The sequence below is a fragment of the Octodon degus genome, unplaced genomic scaffold (genome assembly GCF_000260255.1).
Source record: "Octodon degus isolate 3935 unplaced genomic scaffold, OctDeg1.0 scaffold00036, whole genome shotgun sequence".
Classification (NCBI taxonomy): domain Eukaryota; kingdom Metazoa; phylum Chordata; class Mammalia; order Rodentia; family Octodontidae; genus Octodon; species Octodon degus.
The window spans coordinates 5635897-5658142 of NW_004524612.1; the positions used below are offsets into that span (position 1 = coordinate 5635897).

Genomic DNA, 22246 nt, shown 5'->3' on the forward strand with positions numbered 1-22246 from the left:
GCCAACTGAAAGCATAATGGTAGACAAAAGAGAGGGAACACAAGGGGAGGTGGCAGGGGAGAGGAGATACAAGTGAAGAAAAGGAGGTACAAGAGGAAAGAAGAGATTGTAACCAATACAGAAAGGAGGCACATGGCAAGAACAATGGGGTGGGCTCAGTGCAAGAAAAGAAAAATCTTGGCTCCAAGTCCCTTGAGTGATGGCAGTGTTTCTACACAATATGTGTCCCTTTCGGCTAGCATCCTCTAAACCCACGTCCACTGAATGCCAATGCCTGCCTTAGCCACTGGCTAGGGTTCAGATTTGCTGATGGGACACAGTGCTTGCCATCAAGATATTTATGATTTTAAAGGGGACCCAAAATATATATATATATATCACTGGGGCGCATGGCGGCAATCTATCTTAGCTACTTTCTCCCTGCCAGCACCATGTCTGATAAGGCCATTTCATAGAAGGAGGGGCCTATTCTGGTTCATGTCTTTCAGAGATTCGGTCGATGGTATGGTAGACTGGCTCTAGGGCAGGGAGGGCAAGGCGGGCAGGTCTCATGGGGCATACCTGCTCTTGCTGTGATGGGGGAGCAGAGAGGCTGGGGAAGAGGCAGGTAAGGAAAGGCACCTACCCTTCCAACCAGAGTGCTAACAGCACTCTGAGCTATGGACTTGTCCCAGATTACTTATGAGTCCACTGCCTGCAATTCAGTCACATGAGACTTCAAGGGACTTTCTAGATGTAAACCACAATAATATGGCAGTGCCAAGGCCACAGGACCCAAACTGCCAACTCTCAGCTGCTGCCCAGTATTACTGTGGGGCCTGGCACCTGGGAGGTGTTTAAGTGGCTCTTGGGTGTGTTAATTGCTATATTTTGACAAGGACAATTTTAAAATTGTACTTTTAAGAAAAACAGCAACTTTAGGACCCTAAAGCTATTCAAGGTTTTTTCCCTTCCAGGAAAAATTCTTCATGTCTTTTTAGAGTGATATAAAGACAAAAAAAAAAAACAAAAAAGCTCTGGATCCAGGCTTCTTGGTTTGTCTTGAAAATTAATGCCCCTTGGGTCTCAGAGTGTGTCAGTGTTCTCATTCCTGCTTTGGGGAGAGTCCCTGAGCCCTGTCCTACAACATCACTGCCTGCCAGGGATGAGCTAAAGCATTTTCTCAGTAACTGTTCTCATTGCTGGGACAAACACCTGACGCCCAACAGGGAGGAAGAAAAGGTTATTTAGCTCACAGTTACTGGAGGTTTCAGTCCATACTCAGCGGGCTCCAAGACAGACAAGCACATGGCAGAGAGCAACCTTTCATGGTGGCAGCAAAGAGCCAAAGGGAGTGGCAACAGCGATGGCTATAGAGAGTAAGTCTGTCTCTCCTAAATCTCATTCAGGCTATCCACCCCAGGTTGGGTGTAGTGCTCACACCCAAATCCCAGCAGTACTCAGACCCATAATCCTAGCCTTGGATCACCCACAATCCCAGTGGATCATGAGTTATTCACCAACTCTAGAAGTCTGACCCATGACTGCTTGAGGCTTTGGGGGGACAACTAGACACAAACCATAACGGCACATCTCCTGTATTGTCCCATTTAACCCTCCTAACAATTTAATGCAGTGAGCACTGCTGCTATGATGGAGAAAATGAAGTATAGAGAGGTGAGCAGCACAATGAGAGAGCTGTCATAGAGCCAGGCATGGTGCCGTATACCTGTAATCCTAGCTGTCTGGATGGCTGAAGCAGGAAGATTATAAGATCAAGCCCAGCCTTAGCAATTTAGGGATTTAGGGAGATCCTGTCTCTAATTGTGTGTGTGTGTGTGTGTGTGTGTGTGTGTGTGTGTGTGTGTGTGATACAGCTCAGTGAAAAGGCCTCAGATTTAATCCCCAGTACAAAGGGCCTTGTTGGGACATGACAAGAGATTCAGTAGACTGCAGGGTAACTGACTATTGTCAGTGTCCTGGGGTATTTTTCCTGCCTGACAACCACCCTGTGAAGTTCTTGTTAATTCTTTGTAATTAGTTTATGTTTGGAACATCAGAGTCAGGTTAGTTGTTGGGAACTGATGTATGATAGCATATCTGGGCCGTTCTTGGTCCCTTTGCACCTCCCCAGCCTCCTCCTGGCCTCCCTCTGGCTTCCTTCATCCCCTCCCCTTTCACCTCTCCAACAGGTCTGTCTTTTTGTTCTCAGTCATCTCTCCTTAATCTGTAACTCATGTCTTAGGTTTCTCATATAAAAGAAACCACGTGATGCACAGCTTTTCTGTGTCTGTTTTATTTTACGTAACCATGTAGGGTCTCAAGTTCCATCCCTTTTCCTGCAAAAGGCAGATGTCATTCTTCCTTCATTCTGCACATACACCACCTTGTCCTTATCCATTCATCTGTCGAAGGGCATCTGGGCTGCTGCGAGAGCTCAGCTACCGTGCTAGCGCAGCACACTGCTATAAGCAGGGGTGTGTGGGGTGCACGGATCACCACGCTGGATGCCATGAATTCACTGGGGAATACGCCACAAGTACAACTGCCTCAAATTGCCAGCCACTTAACTCAGACACCCCAAGCTGTTTGTTCACTGCTGACCAAGCCGAAGGAGGTCATTTTTTTTTTTTCCTGTAAAGAGGAAAAAGGATTTATTCAAATCTAGCTCCATGGAGATGGAGGGGCCTACTTTCTTCAAGTGACCATTTCCCATATAGATGGGTTAGGGTTTTTATAGTAAGAAACAAAGGGGAGGGGAGCAGAGAGACACCAAGCAGTTCCATGCTCACTTTGTCATTCCCAGGCATCTTCAGCTCATCTCCAACTATCTTGTGGGGAGGAAACCAGGCTCCAGGCTCCTGGGACCAGCACCTGCATATTCTGTTGCTTTTTCTGAAGAAAAGGAGGGAGGTTTGGTTATGCGCTCAACAGGTGGAAGTTTAAAGAAATGGCTCATCTCTATAAGAAAAAAATCCTAACTTTTGAAGCTCTATTTTGTAGCGTAGACCCTAAATGGCTGGTAATCACACACAATCTGTACTTTTAGTTTTTTGAGGAATCTCTGTAGTGATTTCCATAGTGGTTGTGCTGGTTTCCATTTTCATTTGACATTCTTTATTTTTATTTAATTTTTATTAATACATGTTTGTAGTGCCTAATCCTTATAAGCATTGTGGGGAGTTGGCACAAGTACACAGCGCATCTTACATTTTTAACACCCTTTCCCATCTCTCCCTCTCCCATGTCTTTGGGCCTTTTCTGATTTGCAAAGGATCTTTCTCCATTTCTTATCACTCTATATACCTTTAACCTTATCTCACTATTCTACCCAGGAAATGCCAGGATTCAGCTAACCGGAGGCAAATCACAGTCCAGCCTGAAGCACCTCAGCTTTCAGCAGCAGGGGGGACTACACCAGGCCTGACCCTAATAGGCTCTAAATAGCTGAATGCCCCATGAGGGTCGAACCCCACAGGCCGTGACTTCCAGGCTATCTGAAGTGTGAAGAGGCAGGAATAAGAACGTTTTCAGTTAGGCCTGCGGGTCTGGCTTCCGATTGGCTCGGGTTGTGTAGCGCTCTGCGGCTGCACCTCTTTCTCCCCAGCACCCCTGTCTGGGGTTCCGCAAGCCCATCGTTTCCTCCTCACGCCCAGAGCGGTCCTCTAGACGGGAAGCACTCTCTCAGTTTTTCACTCTGCTTCTGCTCAACTTTCTTCCAGCATCCATCCCCTTCTGCTGCATGGGACAGCCGCCTGCCTCTGCGTGCTGCGCCTGAGCATCTTCTAGATGCGATTCAGAAGGTTCTTTTACCTTCTGGCCTTTTCTCCAGTTTTCTTTTGCTTCCTCTTGTATTAGCCTTTAGTTTTTACTTCCTGGCTTTTCTCCTCCTCGATCTTGTCCCGTAAAGCCACACATGAACTAACAAGTGCCCCAGAGTTTTGTAGTTTACTTAACGTGGGGGAAAAAAAAAAAAACCACTGTACCAAGAAGTCACAAGAACAGGAGCCTGCCCTGTGGCATGGTTGACCCGGGAAGGGCCTGCAGCCTCCACCTGCGGAGTTAGAGCGCTCTGCAGGGGCCAGGAGGCCAGGCTGCTGTTAATAATAAAAGTTTCGCGGGTCCGGAGAGGCGCGACACCCCCTCCTCTTAACTAGGAGTGAGGGCGCCGGCCCTGTCGCCCTGCACCCGGGCAGCTCTGGGCGAGAGCGCCCAGGAGCGGCTCAGCACCCGGGCGGGGCTCGGCGAGCACAGTCAGCCACCCGGGCCCTGGGCGCGGCTGGGCGGGCCATACTCGAGGGCCTGCCCGGCCGAGTGTTTGTCCCGCAGTCTGCGTCCCAGCTTTCCTCCGACAGCCTCTGGCTGACCCGGCGGACAGGGCAGATACGGTCCAGGACTCCGAACAGGTAGGTGCTGGGCACAGCACAGAGCCTACCAAAGGGAGCCTGGAGAGAGCTAGGGCTGTACATGCGTGTGTATACGTGTGTGTGTGTGTGTGTGTGCGTGTGCGCGCGCGCGCGCGCGCGCCTTGCGGGGGTGAAACGGTCCTCGAGGGCCAGCGTGGGTGGCGGCCAGCTCGACCCCTTCCCCGGCCCCTCCTCCGCGCCGGAGCTCAGGTGCCCAGAGAGGCAGGAGGCGGCCGGTGTCCGGTGTCGGTGTCCGGTGTCTGCAGCCGCGTGCTGGGTGTTGGGCGGGCGGCCCCGGCGTGCTCCGGGGAAGTTTGCGATCCGGGCGGGGTGCGTGCGCCCTAGGACTGTGCACGCCCAAGGCGTTTGCTCACGCGGGGCCGTAACCCCGCAGCCCACGTGGCCGCCAGGGAGGGTCGGAGCAGTCGGGTTTCCAGACTGGAGCAGTAAGTCAGCGTCCGGCTGCGCACTGCCCGGCTGTCGCAGCCTTCTGTCCTGGTGCGCGGGGCCATTCGCGACCCACAACCCTCACCGATTCCAGCAGGTGGACGGCAGACAGAACCCGCACACTCACGGGGTAAGGCCCCATGGACCTGCTACGGGGAGATCACAGGAGCCGGCTTCAGCCCGCGCTGCAGCTCTGGGGTGCCTTCTCTTTGAAAGCACCCAGGGGCGCCCCCATGTGGGACCTGGCCGCGGTGGGCAGGGTGGGCGCGGTGAGTGCGTCGGTGCCCAGTGCTGGGTAGTGGACCTAGTTGAAGACTGATCCAGAAAGGCCCCCAGCCAGTTGGGCGCTGCCAACTGAGCACCCTTGACCCCTCTCTACCTCGCCTACCCTTAGGTTCCTGGGCACCCTAAGGCGTCACGTTTGCATGTTTGCTGAGTGATGATCTCCCTTCTCAAGGGTCTCACAGAAGGAAGGTGGCTGCTGCTTCCCAAGCAGCTTCTCCGCCCACCAGAAGGCATTGATTTGACTCCTTGATACAAGTTTTTAATTGAATAAATAAGTGGAAAGCGTAGTTGGGCATAGATTGGCACAAACGTGGAAGTTTCTAGGTAAATCCACAGGTGCGGTAATTTCACAGTTCTGAAGAATGATCCGTGTTTGCAGAATTTATCAAATAGCAGTCCTCCTTAATTTATTTTATCCTCAAAACAGCCCTTCTGCACAGAGCTGGCCGGGGTAAAAGAATCACAATTCCAACTATATTATTAACTTTAAAGACATATTAGACTATATATATATATATATATATATATATATATATATATATAATTTGTCTTTTTGAGATAGGCTCCAGCTGTGAGGCTGCCCTGAGCTTGCTCTGTGGCTCAGGCTGGTCTTAAACGCAACAGTCCTCTTACCTCAGCTTTCCACATGCTGGGATTAAACTTGTGCACCACCATGCCCAGCTATGATTTAGACGAAATCTAAAATCTTTTTATTCTTTAGGTTTCAGAATTATTAAAAGTACCACCCTGTTGTAGAACAGTGCCTATGGAAGGTGTGAAATCTGGCCAAACATATGGGTATTGTGGAAAATTTAACTGACTCTATGGCCCTTTAGAAATTTTTTTTTTTTTTTTTTTTTTTTTTTTTTTTTTTTTTTTTTTTGGTGGAACTGGGGATTGAACTCAGGCCCTTTAGAAGTTGGTTTTTGGATACTTACCTGGCAGGGGAGATACCATTATCACAAAGAAATTGATTTTTTTGGGTAAATAGCAGGTGTGGGCTTGTTGCTTGTCATTTCTGTCTTTTCAGAAAAAGAATTGTAGAAGAAAACTGAGTTAGCTTAGCTTTTTTTAACTGGCTCTAGAATAACTGGAAGTTTGCTGCACTTAGTGAATTAGAATGAGGGGAAGTCATTGGAGTGTGAATCAGTGTTGGCTGTGATTGTTCAGTTAGGGAGGGAAAGTGGGAAAAACCCTGGCAAATTTCCTCATTCCTCTTTCCTGTACCCTGGCTTTACTTGTCTTTATAACTTTATATTATATCACACTAGCCACAGATTATGTGGATTCTCAGGCTGAAGTGGATCTACATTGACAGATGGGGAGACAGGCCTCAGTTGTGAAGTGACAGTCCGAAGGCACACAGCTCGTGGGAGCCCAGGCTGGAGTCCTGAGTGTTAGTTGTCCGGTGGCCACATTGTTCTGGGCTGGAGTTTGCTGTGGAGAAACTGTGGGGTGAAGGGAGAGTTCGTTCACACCAGCTTTCAGCCAGGAGTGGCGTGTATATCCAACAGCCCGGCCACAGACGGTTGTCAGCTGGGTTGCCTGGGTATCACCCAAGGACAGAAAGAAGCCAGTGTCTTTTCTTCGACACTGATTAGTTAGTTTTAACTCTAGAAGGCCACGTTTGCCACAAAAGGCAAAATAAAACAAAATACAAATTGAAAGGGAGTGGGCATTTTGTCCCAGAGGTGCCAGGGAGCTCTCCCTACAGAGTTTTACCCTTTGTTCTGTTCCAGGTGGCTGGAAGGAAGGGGACACTGGTGGCATAAGTGCACCACTTGCATAAACATCTACACCAGGGCCCCTGTGGCCCTCAGTGCCCTGCTGTCCTTCCCGGAGGGGTGTTTTCCATTCTTGGAAGCTTCCCTGTGGTTGCCCGGATGAGGCTGTTGCCCCTGAGAGGCACCTGGATCAAGCGCCTTCCATTCCGCAGTCCCTTTGCCCTGGGATTTACTTCTCTTCCTGCTGACAGTCCACGCAGGACACTGCAATGTGATGTTGTACTGAATCTGGGGCAGATTAGCCAGAAAGGCGTCTGGGCTGAGGGCTGCAGTGACACAGATGTGGAGCGAAGTGGCCACCTCTGCCGCATTGCAGCTGCCGACCCTCTAGGCAGTCCCTGTCTTCCGCCTCTGTGAACATGGACTGGACTCCAGTGCAGCTTGGAGGACAAAGTGAGTTAAGGCATGTGAAGTGCTCCAGGGTGTGCCTGGTGCAGGAAGCATTGGCCCTGTCATGGGGGAGGGGAACAGTTGACTTTGGCCCCTGAGGCATGCCCCCCCCCATAGGATTCACCCCATTCGAGGTGGGGAACAGAGAAACAGCCTCATACCTCACTGGTCCCTCCTTCTCCCTCTGCTGTGTTCCTGTGGGAGTCCCCCTTGCAGTCATGGAATGTACCCACCTGGGAATGTTTCCCGGAATGCAGAGGAGTCACTCACTTTGGTTAAAACCAATAAGTCAAGAAATTAGCAAACATCACTTCTGTGCTGTGAAGGGCTCCTCTCAAAGCACATATGCCAATGTTAGCAATGGCACCCAGGAGAGGCCTGGTACTGAGTTAGAGCCAGCAACCCTGCTTTTATTTATTTTAAAATGTTCTCTGACTATTTTGTTCCATTTGAGTTCTGGTAGCCAAATGCTAGGGGAGAGTACAGGGTGCAGGAAGTGGTTGGGTCTATGAATGATCAGACATTCTGGTTCCTGCCCACGGAGCATGCTCATCTGCAGAAATTATAAGGAGCAACTGTGCAAGAAAGAGGAGGAGGAAAAGAGGCTCCCGGGCACTGATGAGGACATTGAAAGTCCAGCTGTATGATTAAGTGAAAGAAATAAGACGTGAACCAGCAAGATAGGTCAGCAGGCTAAAACCCTGCTTAGGCAAGCTTAGTACCCGGGGTTCGAATCCCAGTCCCACATGCTGCGCTAGCCCCGTCCCAGGGGCGAGCTGAGCCAGCAGTGACTGAGTCCAGACATGGTGGCGCCCACCTGTAATCCTAGTGAGGGGAAGCTGAAAACAGGAGGATCACGACAAGTCTGAGATGCATAGTAAGACCCTGTACCAAATACATAATTAGAAAAAAAAAAAAAAAAGAAAGAAAGAAAGAAAGAAAGAAGAAAAACCACAGCCTTGGCAGCCATGATATGTCTGAGTACCAAGTCAATCTAATGTGTAAGAATGTTTGAATTTAGCATAGAGAGACAAGATGTTTGGGAGGGTGCACCCCTAGGTGGGGAGGTGATTGAGGCATTGTAAATGCCAAATTAGCAGTTAATTTATTAGACCCTAGATGGTGTTGAATGAGTAAGACTTCTGCATGTCCTGTGACGTTAAAATTAATTAAATATGTTTTTTTCCTAGAATGGAAATATAAACATACTTTCTTTCCTGTGATACAAGAATGAAGATTTTTTTTTAAAAAAAATCAAACTAAGTAGAAATGTGTGAAGTGGAATGAGACCTAGTGCTTCCCTACCTTATTTCTCCCTCTACCTCTGAAACTACCATGTGTACCCCACCCCACATGCTGCGCCAGGGAACTTCTTAGGGGAACTTTCTAGTAAACTTTCACAAAATAAAATCCCTTTGTTATGAACCTTGTGACCTCTTCTCTCAATATATCTGATCTTTAAATTTAGATTTTATTCAATTAGGTTATCTGGAAAGGTATACCTACAACCTGGTGCCCTTCGAGAGCACATGAACATTCTCTTCTGCACCAGTTTTAGTAGCCTGCCTGGAAATTACAGTGTCTTTCGGTGGAGTTGCAAGCTCACAATTGCATCTTCGGAGCACTACTTTTAAAGGAAATGCAAAAAGTTGCATGGTGGCCTGAGTTTTATTTCTGTTTTTAACCTTCCTTGAGCACAGCTTTGTTTTGATTTGGCTTGGGGTAAGTGCCAGTGTGAAATGTCACAGATAGTATTTTTCTTTGAAATAGGTTGCTTGAAGAGAGCCTTTTAATTTTTTCCTGTGACTTGTTTTGGTCATTTTTTTTTTTTCAGCTGTGTAGTTGGTGGTTTCATGGGCTCTGAGGTAATAATGTGTTTGTTTAGTCGGGAGAAGGCCAATCCTCTGTTTAATTTTTTTTCCCTGAGATTGACCCGTATAAAGTTAAGATTTGTTCTGTATTTTTGATAAAGTATCTTAGGAAATTATGGGATAGAGGTTACACAAACTCTTAACAAAGTGTACCTCAGCTTTTCTTCTTTCCCCCTGAAATGAAAAATGATAGTGTATTTCCTGCAGCCTTATGTAGAAGCCCATCTCTGCCCAGCGCCTGTGCAGTTTAATGCTGACTGATTTGGGCTGTTGCTCTTTGCAGGCTCCTTGCGCGGTGGCAGCAAGTGCTTCGTGCCAGCTCCCAGGAGTCAGTTTGCAGAATTCCTGTCCCAGAGCCAGTCGGGATTGCGGGGCTGTGAGTCTGTCTCCGAGGAGGTCCCTGGAGGCGCCCAAGTGCCTGTCTGGGTGGAGCACACCTGCAAGCCACTTTCAGGAACTTCTGCCACAGGTGTAAGTCCCTCACCCTGCTGAGATGCTGAGACAGATACTGTCGGAGATGTACATAGATCCTGAGCTGCTGGCGGAGCTCAGCGAGGAGCAGAAACAGATCCTGTTCTTCAAGATGAGGGAGGAACAGATCCGGCGGTGGAAAGAAAGAGAAGCAGCCATGGAAAGAAAGGAGTCCTTGCCAGTGAAATCCAGACCGAAGAAAGGTAAGCCTAGCCTCTCCTCTGCTGTGTTAGCAGGGGGGCGCCTGGCTTGTAATAGCTCGCACCACCCACAGCTAGCCTGGCGTGAGTTACAATTCAGTGGGTGGTTCCTAAATGTTATTTTGGTAAAGTCATTTGTTGATTAACTTGAAGTCCGTGTGTGCAGGCGAGCGCAGAACTTAGTGTGGAGTTTTACAGCCATGTGCAGATCTGTTACTTGAAATCAGACTGACCTTCAACTGCAATCAGAAGTCACCTCTTGGAGCTGGGGCTATAGTGCAGTAGCAGAGCGCTTGGTTAGCATGTACGAGGCCCTAGGTTTTATTCCCACTCTCCACTGGGTTTTGGTCTGAGGGTTCTAAATTAGGAAAGGTCTCTCCCTACCTCCTGACTGCTTTAGATACCTAGATTTCGACTTCCACTTTCAAAGTATTTATATCAACATCTTTACGGTCATTGTATTTGCATTTCTTAGGCCACAAGAGATTTTAGTTTGAGTTATCCATTTTAGAGAAGACCCCCTTCTTAAGCTGTAAAGAACTACTCTAAGGGAAACCTTCATACTATTATTTTTTTTAGCAGGACTAAATTTTTCAGATGTACTCCCTTGTAACTGAAGGAAGCCCTGTAGTTTCAGAGGATTCCTTTGAGGCATGAGGGAAGAATTCTTCACGCATGAAGATTTAAAGTATACGTTCACTGACACTGAAAGCACTCACCAACTCCAGCCCCCTTGTTCTCTCCCCATCCCACGCCACACACACATTCTCTTGTGGGTTTACCAGCTATGTTATTCAAAACTGAGCTGCTCTCCTGTGATAACATAAGATAATTTCAGTTTCCTTGCTTAAATTTTTCCCTTGTAGAATTTTCCATGGTTGGTGACAGAGGCATTGAAGACCAATTTCTTCTTCCTTTTAATTAAAAGTAAAATTTTATAAAAATCACTTAGGGTTTCAGAGACTGAGAAAATCATTCTTACCCGCATGTATACACACCCAGGTTCAAAACAAAAGTCAGCTTAGTCACCTTACCCTGTCTTTCACTCAGTTTTTGTTTTTCAATGAAACCTTCATACTGAGAAGAGAATATAGATGAATATCTCATTTGTTGTTATATTATAATATAAAGTGAATGATATCATCACAGCTTCTGCTAATGTTTCAGACACTAAGCGAAGCACTTTACATGTATTAGTCTTTACACAGTTGCTACAAAGTTGATATTTATGGTATTGATTATTCACACTGCTAGATGAGGAAGCCTGGCCCCAGGGAAGACATCAATATGTTGCAGGTTACACCACCAGGTCATGCCCAGGTCTGCCTGTTTTCATAGTGCGCTCTCCAAAACAGAATTTTCCTTCAGTAAGTTATTAGGTCAACCTAAGTGGGACTGTTTTATCTTTTCAAGCTGCTTTATGCATCCCCTTGGATGCCTTAGTTAGAGCTTAGTGTATATAGCTTGACACACTCCCCCCCACCTCACCATGTTCATCATGGATGTAATATGTGGGTGTGGTGGGGTGACCTTGGGGGCAGGGAGAGCTGAAGACTCTTGCTCCGAAAATCAGTGGCCATTACCCTTTCTTAGACTGCAGGCTTCTTGTGTAGGAAGAGTTGTTTTCCTTGTGATTATTTATGGTAATTTCAGTTTCCTAGTTTGTGTTTCCCTTGCTGAATTTTGAGTCTACCTCTCAGAAAGGCTGTGTTATTCTTACAGGGAAATGAGAATGCAAAGTATGCTAATATACACAATGACAGTTACATCACTTATTTGGGGTCAAAAGTTTATTACTCCCTTAACTCTTGTTAACACTTGGAAAAATGCAGTTTGCATTCAACCAATTCTGCTTCTCAGGACAGAACCAGAAAAGATTTCTCCCATTTCCCTGAAAAACAATGCACTTCTCTGTGCTTCCGTCTTTCTCTGGCTTTGAAGTAAAGCCTCAGATGCCCCAAGATGGTGTCACCCTGACGGGTGCTGTCTGGAGGTGCCCTCTGAGTTAGGGACCTCCGAAGCTTTGGATGCCGAAGTCTCCCTGTGTGCGTTTCCTCCTTTCACATAGGAGTTCTCTGCAGGCCCATTCCTGCCCTGGTCCCTGGCTTGTACGAGACCCAGCTGAATTCTGTTTTCTTAGCAGTGTGTCGCCAGGTTATGGCTTTGAAGGTTTCGTTTTCACTACCTGCAGCACGCACCCATCCCCCATTTCTTAACCCTTCTCAGTTTATCACTTAGAAGGCCTTTCCTTGTCATCTGGTCTTTTATTCTTCCCTCTATAGATCTTTAGGCCACTGTGGTGAAATCAGCTAGCATCTCTGCAGTGTTTGTGTACTGCGTACCCTAGGAACATGGCTATCCTAGAAATCAGGCTCGTGTAGGAGGGGCTGGAAAACAATCAGGAGTATGGATTTAGCCAGTCATCGAGGGGCTCCCTTGTGATTCTACAGCTGGAAAATGTGATTCTTACAGCAGGGGAGTGCAGAGCTCCTACAGTTGATGCAGTATAGCTAGAGGGGCCAGGTTGGCTGCCTGGCGCTGTGGCAATGTGGCTGCTGAGCTGGTGGCATGACTCTGAGCGGAGGGCTGCCAGATGTGCAGACGGCTGGACTTCAAAGGCTCAGGAGCAAAGTAAAAATCCCACACTCATAATGGTACATTCACTATGTATTGAAATGATAATATTTGGTATGTCTTGGGTAAAACAAAATCTATTATTAAAATTAATGTCATTCGTTCCTTCGTTTTTTATTGTGGCTATCGGGAAAGTTATAATTCTGGGTGTGGCTTATGTTTGGATAATCGGCTCTGGAGTATACTGGTTGCTCCAGCTCGTGTTTATTAAGCTGTGTCAGACCCTTAGCCGAGTGCTTTTACTATGTTATCTCATTAAATAATAACAGGCAAGCCTGAAACATGACTTAGTATTTACATTTAATAAAAAAGAAAAGTGACGCACAGGGCCTTTGGCTCACTTGCTCAGGGCACAGAAGGGCTAAGTGAGCTCAAACACAGCCTGAGTCCGGCTCCTTGGATCTGGCACTCTGAGCAGCACAGTACATGTCATGCTTAACTGGGGCTTGACAAGTTACTATTGTCCGCAGGTGCCCAGCTCTAATCTAAAATATAAGCTTGCACCGGGGACCTTCCATGGAGTCTTTTCCTTGGGCGTCTTTATTGGGTAATGCAAACAGAAAGCAAAGGCACTGATGGAAATCAGCTTCCCAGCGCTGATTTCAGGGGTCTCCAGTGAATGAATGAGATCTAATGGGACAAGTTGGCCTCTGGTGCTCATGCTGGGTGCAGGAAGGGCTGTGTTGGGCACCCATGAGACAGATGCAGACTTCGGAACCTTCATTTGCTGAATTCTCATAGTCACCAAAAGCACATTCCTTTATGCAAAGTCTTCCCTTCTCATGAAACACCACAAAACAACGGTGAAGCCATTGGTTTGTGCCACACCAGCAGTGTCTTCATCCTCCCTCCGCCCATCCCTCCCTCCCTCTCTCGCCACACCAGCAGTGTCTTCATCCTCCCTCCGCCCATCCCTCCCTCCCTCTCTCGTCTCTTGGAGCCTGGGCTTTCAGTGAGCTCGGCAGCATCCCCAGCTCCTAGACTGAGTGCTGGGCCTCTTCTCTCTGCAGCTGCTTCTGACTCTACTAAGACATTTCTCAGCTTCTCCTTTGGTCTTCCTCATGGGTCTCTTCTTCCCCTTTCTTTTTTATCTCTGACTAAAGTTCTGTGTTCCACAGGAGGTGACTCCCTCTATATTGGTGGTTGGTAACTTGCCCATGGGATTTGGGTGTGGAGTTGCTCATAGATTCTTTTGAAACCTGAGGGAAAACTTGGACCTAGGAAGATGCATGCAGACCACATTTCACAATATTCACAGATGTTAATGCTCATCCCAGACTTCCGAGGTTCCATAGCCTCCAGTGAAGGTGAAGAGTCTGTGTTATCTCCCTGGGGCAACTCTTAGGCATCCAAAGGTTAAACATCACCTGTAAGCCAGTGACTCAAACCCATGTTGCCAACTACGGCCTCACACCTAAGCTTTGGTCTTGCTGTCAGTTACCTGGTGAGCATCTCTGCTCAGATGGTCCATAAACCTTGCCAGCCTGATGCCAAAAGAGATTCTCCAGGACCATCCTTCTGTTCACTGCCACCCTTTGGTCTTGCTTTGCATGCTGTCATGATGGGGAGCCCTGAACCCAGCAACCCAGGAGCCACTCTGGTTAGCCCTGACTCTCACCAATTCACCTAGCCACTAAGCCGTGTAGACAGAATTTCTTCTGATCCATTCCCTAGAGCTTTCCTTCTACCAAGGAGTTGGTCTGTTAGCATGTCCTAGGAATAACCATTGCATTTATGTTACTTTATTTCCTCTTCAGCAGAATCTGGTAAGGTAAGTATTATTCCCTTTATTCCTACAAATGAGAAACAAGCTTGCCTGGTGTGGTGGCTATGCTATAATCCCTGCACTCTGGAAGGCTGTGGTACACGGATTGATCCCAGCCCTAATGGCAACTCAATGACTTAGTAAGAGCTTGTCTCAAAATTTAAAAGAGCGTGTGGAGGAGCTCAGTACATAGGCCCTGGGATCAACCTTCCATCCAGTACTAGAGGAAAACAAAAGACTTTAGATACAATTTTATGAATCAATGTTGGAAGAAGGATTTGAACTGAGGTCAAGCTCCCTGCAGAGTCTGTTCTGCATTGGACCTAATCTCTCTCCTCCTGCTTTAGTGTCTGTCTCAGGACTCTATCATTTCTGGGTAATAACTGAGCTTGTCACCTTCTGTCCCCAAGCCCCATGGATTCAGCTGGTGCCTCCCTCAGCTCTAGAGCTTCTTTCTACTAGTCGGATTGACAGCCTCACTTATCTGGCCTGCCGCTGGCTTCCCAGAACTGGATCACCATGTCCCTTCCTCATCTTCCTTTTGTCTCTCAAATAAGCATAAAAATTACCTAAATTTTTTACAGGTTGACTTTGGTGTTAATAATTTCAGGATTGTTATCCAGGACAGCACACAGAGCAAACAATGGGGGAAACAAGAGTTGCAGGTAATTTGAGGAAGCCTTGATAGAGAGCAGCCTTGGCCTTCATTAAAAAGAGCTCTACAGTGGATTAAAGCACCTGCGAGCAGTCGCAGGGGCTGGGAGTTGCATCCCTGGGCCTGCTTTGCGCTCCTCCCCCAGGGTACGCTGAGATGGCCATTGAGACTGGCTGTGGTGGCGCGCGCGCCTGTAATCCCAGCTCTTGGGGAGGCTGTAAATAGGCGGATCACTACAAGTCTGATCTAGTAGTGAGACCCTGAACACCCTGTGGACCCTTCCCCAAAATTAAAAAAAGGGCTAGATGGAGCCTTTTCTCTCCGCCTTGGCCCCATACAGTGGGAAGAGCGTGACGCCGACCCCACGTCCTAGCCTGCCCAATAGAGGCCTGCTTCCATTTTCTATCTCACCAGCCCTTCTGGTCGGCTCGCTGTTCATACTGACCGGCTCAGTGTGGAGGACACGTTATCATGCTGCCCTAAGCAGTGACCACTTAGCGTTCTGATCTTAATACTCAGCAGCTCTCTGATTCAGTAGCTCTCCGATCTTCATACTCAGTAGCCCTGTGAGCCTTAACTTCCCTGAGCTCCAGCACCGCGATCGTACAATAGGGCTCATGAGGGCCCAGAGTGGGATTTAGGGGCAGCAAGGGCGTGGGCAGCAAGCAGTGGGCAGGGGCGTGGCTACAGCACGGGGGCCTGGAAACTCTGCCAGCCAGGAAATGCCTTTTAGCTTCTGGGGCCAGTTCTGAGACGTGGGTTCCTAAAAGACAGGTCAGAGGGCCAGAAGACAGTACTTGGCACACTGGTGGGTGGCGTATGGAAATCAATCAGTATTTTAACAACCTTGTATTGGTGGGTGCTGTACTTAGAGATCCACCCTGGGGAGGCCCCCTTGTAAGTCCAAACAGAAGCATAGTTGTAAGCCTGACTCCTTTTCAGTCTTTTTTTTTTTTTTTTCCTTTTCATCCTAATCACATTCAGAAATGTTTTATAATAGCTTCATTCCTTTGTAGAAATAGAGGCTGAATTTTTCTCTCATTTTTAAAAATGAATAAACTTGATAAACTAAAAAAAAAAAAAAAAAGTAAAGAATACAAAACAAAGGGAAAGTATCCCCTTAGTTTCTCATGTGAAACCGAAGACAACTGATACTTGTAATCTTGGTCCTTCAAGGGTGCACTTCGTAATAAATTCAAATGTGCTTATGAGTTGTGTGCTGCAATCCAGGGATTGGTCTTCTCCCTGGGGAAAGAAAGCGGGGGATACGGTCTCTGCTGTTAAAGCTTCTGCTAAAGGAGATTTTATTTATGCACAGACCCTTCTAGCCTTACTTTACACATCTATAGGTTTAACCAAGAAGATTAGAAAATAATTTTTCACAAAATTCTATCTGTACAGAACATGGGCAGACTTTATATGTCCTCGTCACTATTCCTTTTCACTGAATCAGGGACCAGGTCATCTAGAGATGGTGTAAGTATCCTGGAGGTGAGCAGACCTTTTGTGCAAACAGTGGGTCACCTTATACAAGGGCCTTGAGCACCTGTGGATTTTGTTTATTTGTTTATTTATTTTTATTTGTGTGTTTCAGTGCTGAGAATATCACCCAGGAGTGCCTTAAGCAAGCACTCTACCACTGAGCTATAGCCCCAGCCTAGCTAAGGGTAGATTTTTTAAAAATCTTTTTATTTATTTATTTGGTACAGGGTCTTGCTGCGCAGCTCAGACTCGTAGTGATCCCCCGTCTAAGCCTCTCCAGCACTGGGATTATCGGCATGCGCCACCACGCCTGGTTTCAGTGGCCAGCACAGTGGTACAGCATACACTACTAGGGATCACACCCAGGTCTTTATGCTTGCCAGGCTGGCGCTTAGACCACTGAGCTATCTCCCCAGCCCCCTAGCCAAGATTTTCAATTTTGGTATCCGCAGAGGGTTCTAGAACCAGTCCTTCATAAGGGGATGACTGCAAAGTGTGACTTTGCTGCCACAGTCATTCACACATCACACGAGGCCACTGGTATTGATTCTTTCTGGCTTTGGTCTCCTCAGTCTTTGATCTCTCTTCTTGGGAAGAGTAAGAAGAAGGTCCTCTTCCTTTCCCTTGGTCTCTCTCCCTCTCCTTCTACCCTACACACATTCTACTGTGATTCTCCTTTCTGAATTAAATGGAGGCAGTTAGATGGAGGGAGAACAGGTCCTTATTGCCTTAGGACCTGAGACTGGCCCTCACCATGCCCCAGGAGGTGGTCCACTTTGATTCTTGGCTCTTGCACAGCTGTGGGCCAACCACGTGGAGGATAAATCAGACACTAGAGCTCTGGGTGGCATCAAACTGTATTACAATGTGGAAAGAGCCTGGCCATTGCCTTGCCAAAGTAACATGCCACTTCTACTTTTTTGTGACATTTCACAACATTGTCCCATTAAAGATTTAGTACACACTCTGAGCAGGGAGAAGGTCTTTGAAGCATATTTCTCCACTAAATGAGATGCAGATTCACATCCCTGCATGGAGGTTCTTTCAGGTTGTTGCTGAGCAGACTGACCCACTTAGTTTTAAAGGATCTTTTCAGGAAACCTGAGATGGCAGACATGAAGGGCAGACATGCTCCAAGGACTAGGGGTAGGGAGCATTATGATTTCACGGTGAAGTGGACAGAAAATACAAGATACCTGGATGGTGTTAACTTATGAAAAGGTTTAGTGTTTCTCCCATCGGGAGCCCTTTCATAGTTTTATTTTCTTTCATACTTTTATTTTGTTTTGCGGTGTGGTCTCACTCTGGAGGCCAGGCTGACTTTCAATGCATGGTTTTAATCCTCCTGCCTCAACCTACCAGGGTTCTGGGATTACAAGCATGCACCACCACACCAGGCTTATATGTTACCTTAAAGAGGTGCAGCAAGGCAGAAATGTTTTTTAGCTTGTATCAGACTAGACCTCCATTCATCTTGTTCTCTACACCTTCTGTTCACTGATTCTGACCCCTTTTATCCATCACTTCCCCAACTTGATCACCAGCACCCCAGCACCCTTTCCCCCACAACAGGTGTAAACCCTGCTTGTATTTTCCCTACTTCAGAAAAAATTATTTTCTGCCTCTGCTCTTGAATTCCATGCTCTGCCTTTTCAGCCTATGAAGTGGTTCTTGGAGCATAGATGAGCTTGGGAAATATCTGCAGAACACATGGCTGAACCCCATCTCCTCCTCTTTAATAGACTCCCCCATGGTGCCTAGTGCTGCCCTCCAGTCCTCCCCAGGCTCTCTATCCTGCACCCGGCTGCGTGGTACTGTGCTCCCAAAGTTTACAGCTGAATCTGCCCTCCCTGTGCTTGCACCCCTGCCCTTCTCTCCCTTGACTGTGTCCCCCAGTCTCCTTCCATGTTAGTTCATTGTTTTGGGAATGAGAATGCCCTGCCTTCTTCATTTATTTATTTTTTAAGCAACACTCTCATTTCTCTCCCCTTTCGTATTCCACCCAAGTAAGCGCATGCTTTTCCGAGCTCTCTGGGGCTCCTTTCTGCTAGCAAGCCCAGCTCTATCCCTGGCTGCACGGAGAGTGCCTGTAAGGGCATCCCCAAATACACACAGCCAGTGTCGACCTCACATCTGAGTCCTGATTCTGCATTCTAGATACTTCCCAGATGTCTTCATGGGGTTTCTAGTAAAATACATTCTCTAACTGTTTTTTTTTTTTTTTTTTTTGTGGAACCAGGGATTGAACTCAGGGCCTTGCGCTTGCCAAGCAAGTGCTTATTCTACTGAGCCATCTTCCCGGCCCCAAAATAAAAAATAGAATTTATTCTGAATTTCCAAGCAGTTCATTATCTTACCTTTCAACCAAATTTCTTTTCTTTTTAAAAAAATTTCATGTATTTATTTATTTATTTTTATTTGTTGTAACATGCTCTCACTATGCAGTTTAGACTTATAGTGTTCCTCCTGTCTCAGCCTCCTCAGTGCTCTACCATGCCTTGTTTTGGGGCCAGCATGGTGCTTCTGGGGTTCTGGGGCTGGCACAGCATGCAGTTCTGGGAATCAAACTCAGGAGCTTGCCCTTAGCAGGCAGGTTCTTAGACCACCAAGCTATCTTTCCAGCCCCCAAATTTATGATGTCACTATTTCCACCCAACACCCCCCATCCTCACAGTTAGTGCGTTTCTGCGTGTTGGCATCATCTGTGAGCCTTGCTTGAACCTAGCTGCTCAAGCTGAGCCTTACTGTACTTTACTTTGTTTGTTTTTGCTTTACTGGGGGTTGAACTCAGGACTTTATGCTTGCCAGCCAAGTGCTTATTCTACTGAGCTATCTCACCTCTGGTTGGAAGGTCAGTTTCCGGAGGGGGAGGCTGGCTTGACTCCTCCTAAGTGTTAGCCTGCATCTACCTCAGTGCCATGTAGATAATAAAAAGCCATGGTGTGAGCAGCGGACCCCTGCTCTTCTCTCCCAGAAATGGCCCTGTCGGTCTGATTCCTGCTGTGTCCCCTGTGTGCTCTGCTCTCAGAAGACACAGAGTCTCCCAGGTGGAGTGAACTTCAGCATAGGCCTCAATAGTCCCATCCTTCCCGCCTCTTAGAACGAAGTAGAGGCTGTCAGAGCCAGGACCGTAGTGCTAGATTGGCGTCCTCGTCCTCCAGCAACTTCAGAGAGATGTGGGAAACCCCTGAAAGCACCCCCAGTCTCTGGCCTTTGTAGGAGCTTCTGGAAGTGCAGAGTCTGACATCACCATCAGGGCCAAGCTGCCAAATGCCCAGCTTTGAGCACCTGGCCAAATGGGACATGTTACATCTGTTCTCTTTTTCTCCCACTATTTATCTTCACTCTACTCTCACAACTGCCTGCCTGCCTTCAGGACTGGCTCTCTCGTGCCATTCTCCTCTGCTCTTAGCTCCTAACCACCCTCCTCTGCTCTTTGGCAGTCCTGGGACCTCTCTCTCACCCTGGGCAAGACATCTTCCTGAGCTCCCTCTGCCGCCTGCCCGCTGCACGGCTCACTGGGACTGTGTACCAGGGACAGTTTGTAAGGCTGTGCCAGCTGGGCTGCAGAATCTCTAGGCACTTATTCTGTGCCTACCCTGGCTCCCTGCTACTGTCCTCTGTGCCTGTCTTTTTCCTGCTGTCAAAAAAATTATAAGTGAGCAAAGTTATTTAGGTAAAGGTTGAGAGGTGGGTATAATAAAAACGTTATTAGTTGCCCTGAGAAAGTATAATAAAGGGAGTTTATGAGGTATGACAGCTTTGAAAGGTTAATGAACTATTTGGTATTTTCTGAAACGGTGCTGGTACCAGGGTCTTTCTCATGGGGAGTGGGGATCCAGCTCCCTTTCCTTACCTGAGTCCTGCCTTTCGTCCTGCCTTTCTGTTCTTCCACTTTCCTTATGAATGCCACATTTGAACCCTTTTGTCGTGGAGACTGAGTCTATTTTCCCTCTCCCCTGAGTGCTCTGTTTAGAACTTTCTTGGACAGCAGGAAGCCTCCCCCCCCCCAGAAGAGTAAGAAGTGCCAAAATACAGAGCCTGGATTTAAAGCCTGCTCTGATGCAACGGAATGATGCAGGTCAACAATACATTGCAGTTTTCATTGGAGATCTTGACTTCTTAGACGAGACAAACTTTGAGTATAAACATCTAGCCATGTTTATATATTGGAGCCTGGCCAAGCACGGATTCCTGCTGGGAGCCCCGTGTCATCTACCAACACCACTGGCTGGTTCAAGACGTCAGCTAGGACAACTTGGGGCCACAGTAACCCCAAGTGTGTCCACCTGGGACCTTCAGATCTGAAAGTCGTTCCATTAGGACTCTCCTAAGCACACTCCACCTTCACTTGGTTTCAGGGTTGATGGCCCGAGTGGCTGTGTTTCAGGAGCACAGGGACTAGACTGTAACATGACCCTTGGGGCCAGTTGTAAACAAGGGTCATTTAAGTAGCTTCCCTAGTATCACACTACCTGTGAGGATTATCTTCTCTTAAGCTGGTGTGAATCTCAAGGCAGCCATATAAGTAAATAATAGGCTGGCTGGAGATAGCAGTTAACCTCCATTGAACTCCTATTATGTGGCAGGTGCCAGGGGCGGCACTTGTCATCACTAGCCTGCCTGGCTTCACAGTATTCCTAGATAGTAAGTATTTGTCTTCCCATTTTGCAGATGAGGACAGTGAGTCTTCAAGGAATTAAGAATTTGTCCAAGTTACACAGCCAGTGAGTGACAGGGCTAGGACTTGAACACAATTCAGCGTGACCCTAAAATGATGCTTTTTGATGCACCCGTGAAGGCTGTAACGATTGGGGGAATGCCAAACCTTTGAACACCTGTGTAATTCTGGGTTACAAGGAGACTCTTGGATTTAAGCTCGCGAGGTTGTGCTATCCTCTTACCCTGCAGGGTAATGCGTACTACAAATGCTTCTCGTCCATTTTATCGCTTTCAGTTGCAAAGTGAGCATGAGCGAAAACCATACGCGTGAAGAAAACCAAAGTGGGCGCGAGCAAAATCCAACACGGAGGAATACTGAAGCCACCGCTCACTGCTGTCCCTGCCGCTGGTTCCTGTGAACATTGCTTGATCCTGAGATTAGAAATGCTTTGCCTCTCTTCTTTTTTTATTAATTGTATTGACAAACAAATAGCAGTGAGTTTCAAAACCGATTCGTAGGATAGTTTCAATAATTGATACATTGCATATTGTTGTCTTCGTAGTGGTTCTTCATAGTACAAGATGCAGACATGATATCCTGTCCAAACACTATTAGTACAAGTCTTTCTTCTCATTGAATTAAGAGAAAGTAGCTGTATATCTCTCCTAACTCTTCTGTATATACAGATACACAATGGTCCTTCATTTGTACCCCCTTTGTTTGTTTCGTTTTGTCAGAGATGGGTATTCCATTGCTATTTAAATATTGTAGGTATGTGAATTCAGCAAAATATTCCAATATAGTCCAGTAGTCCATAATAGTAGTGGGTTATCAGCAGAACTGGCAATGTCAGAAGTTGTTGACTTGAGCCTTTTATAGCTCAGCATATTAATATGGCTTTACTTTTTATACCTCATTTTTATACTTTTCTGCTGGATGGCTAAGACCAAGATAAAGCAAGACCTATATAACAAGAAATGTTAACTTTTGTATCTGATAAGGTCCATCAAGTAGCCCTGTACTGCAGTTTGCAGATCCTTTGTCAGTGTCAGCCATGTGGATGAGTCACGGCCATTGCTTGGCCAATGTGCTCTCCATGAAAGCCTGAGAGAATGTTTTCTCTCCATGTGACTCTCCTAAGGCACACTCTCCATCAGCGATCACTGTCCTCTGTGGCTTTCCCTCATTTAATCCCCCACCCAAAGACCCTTTAT

General features: G+C 47.1%; 1 protein-coding gene across 1 annotated transcript in view; it reads left to right on the forward strand.

Moving 5' to 3' along the window:
• The first annotated feature begins 9466 nt into the window (after positions 1-9466).
• The window catches only part of Sh2d4a (SH2 domain containing 4A), a 62796-nt gene continuing 50016 nt past the window's right edge, over positions 9467-22246 (forward strand). The window contains exon 1 of the mRNA XM_023714700.1: positions 9467-9836. Within this exon, the coding sequence (XP_023570468.1) occupies positions 9656-9836 (181 nt within the window). The 5' untranslated portion in view covers positions 9467-9655. The remainder of the gene's footprint in view (positions 9837-22246) is intronic.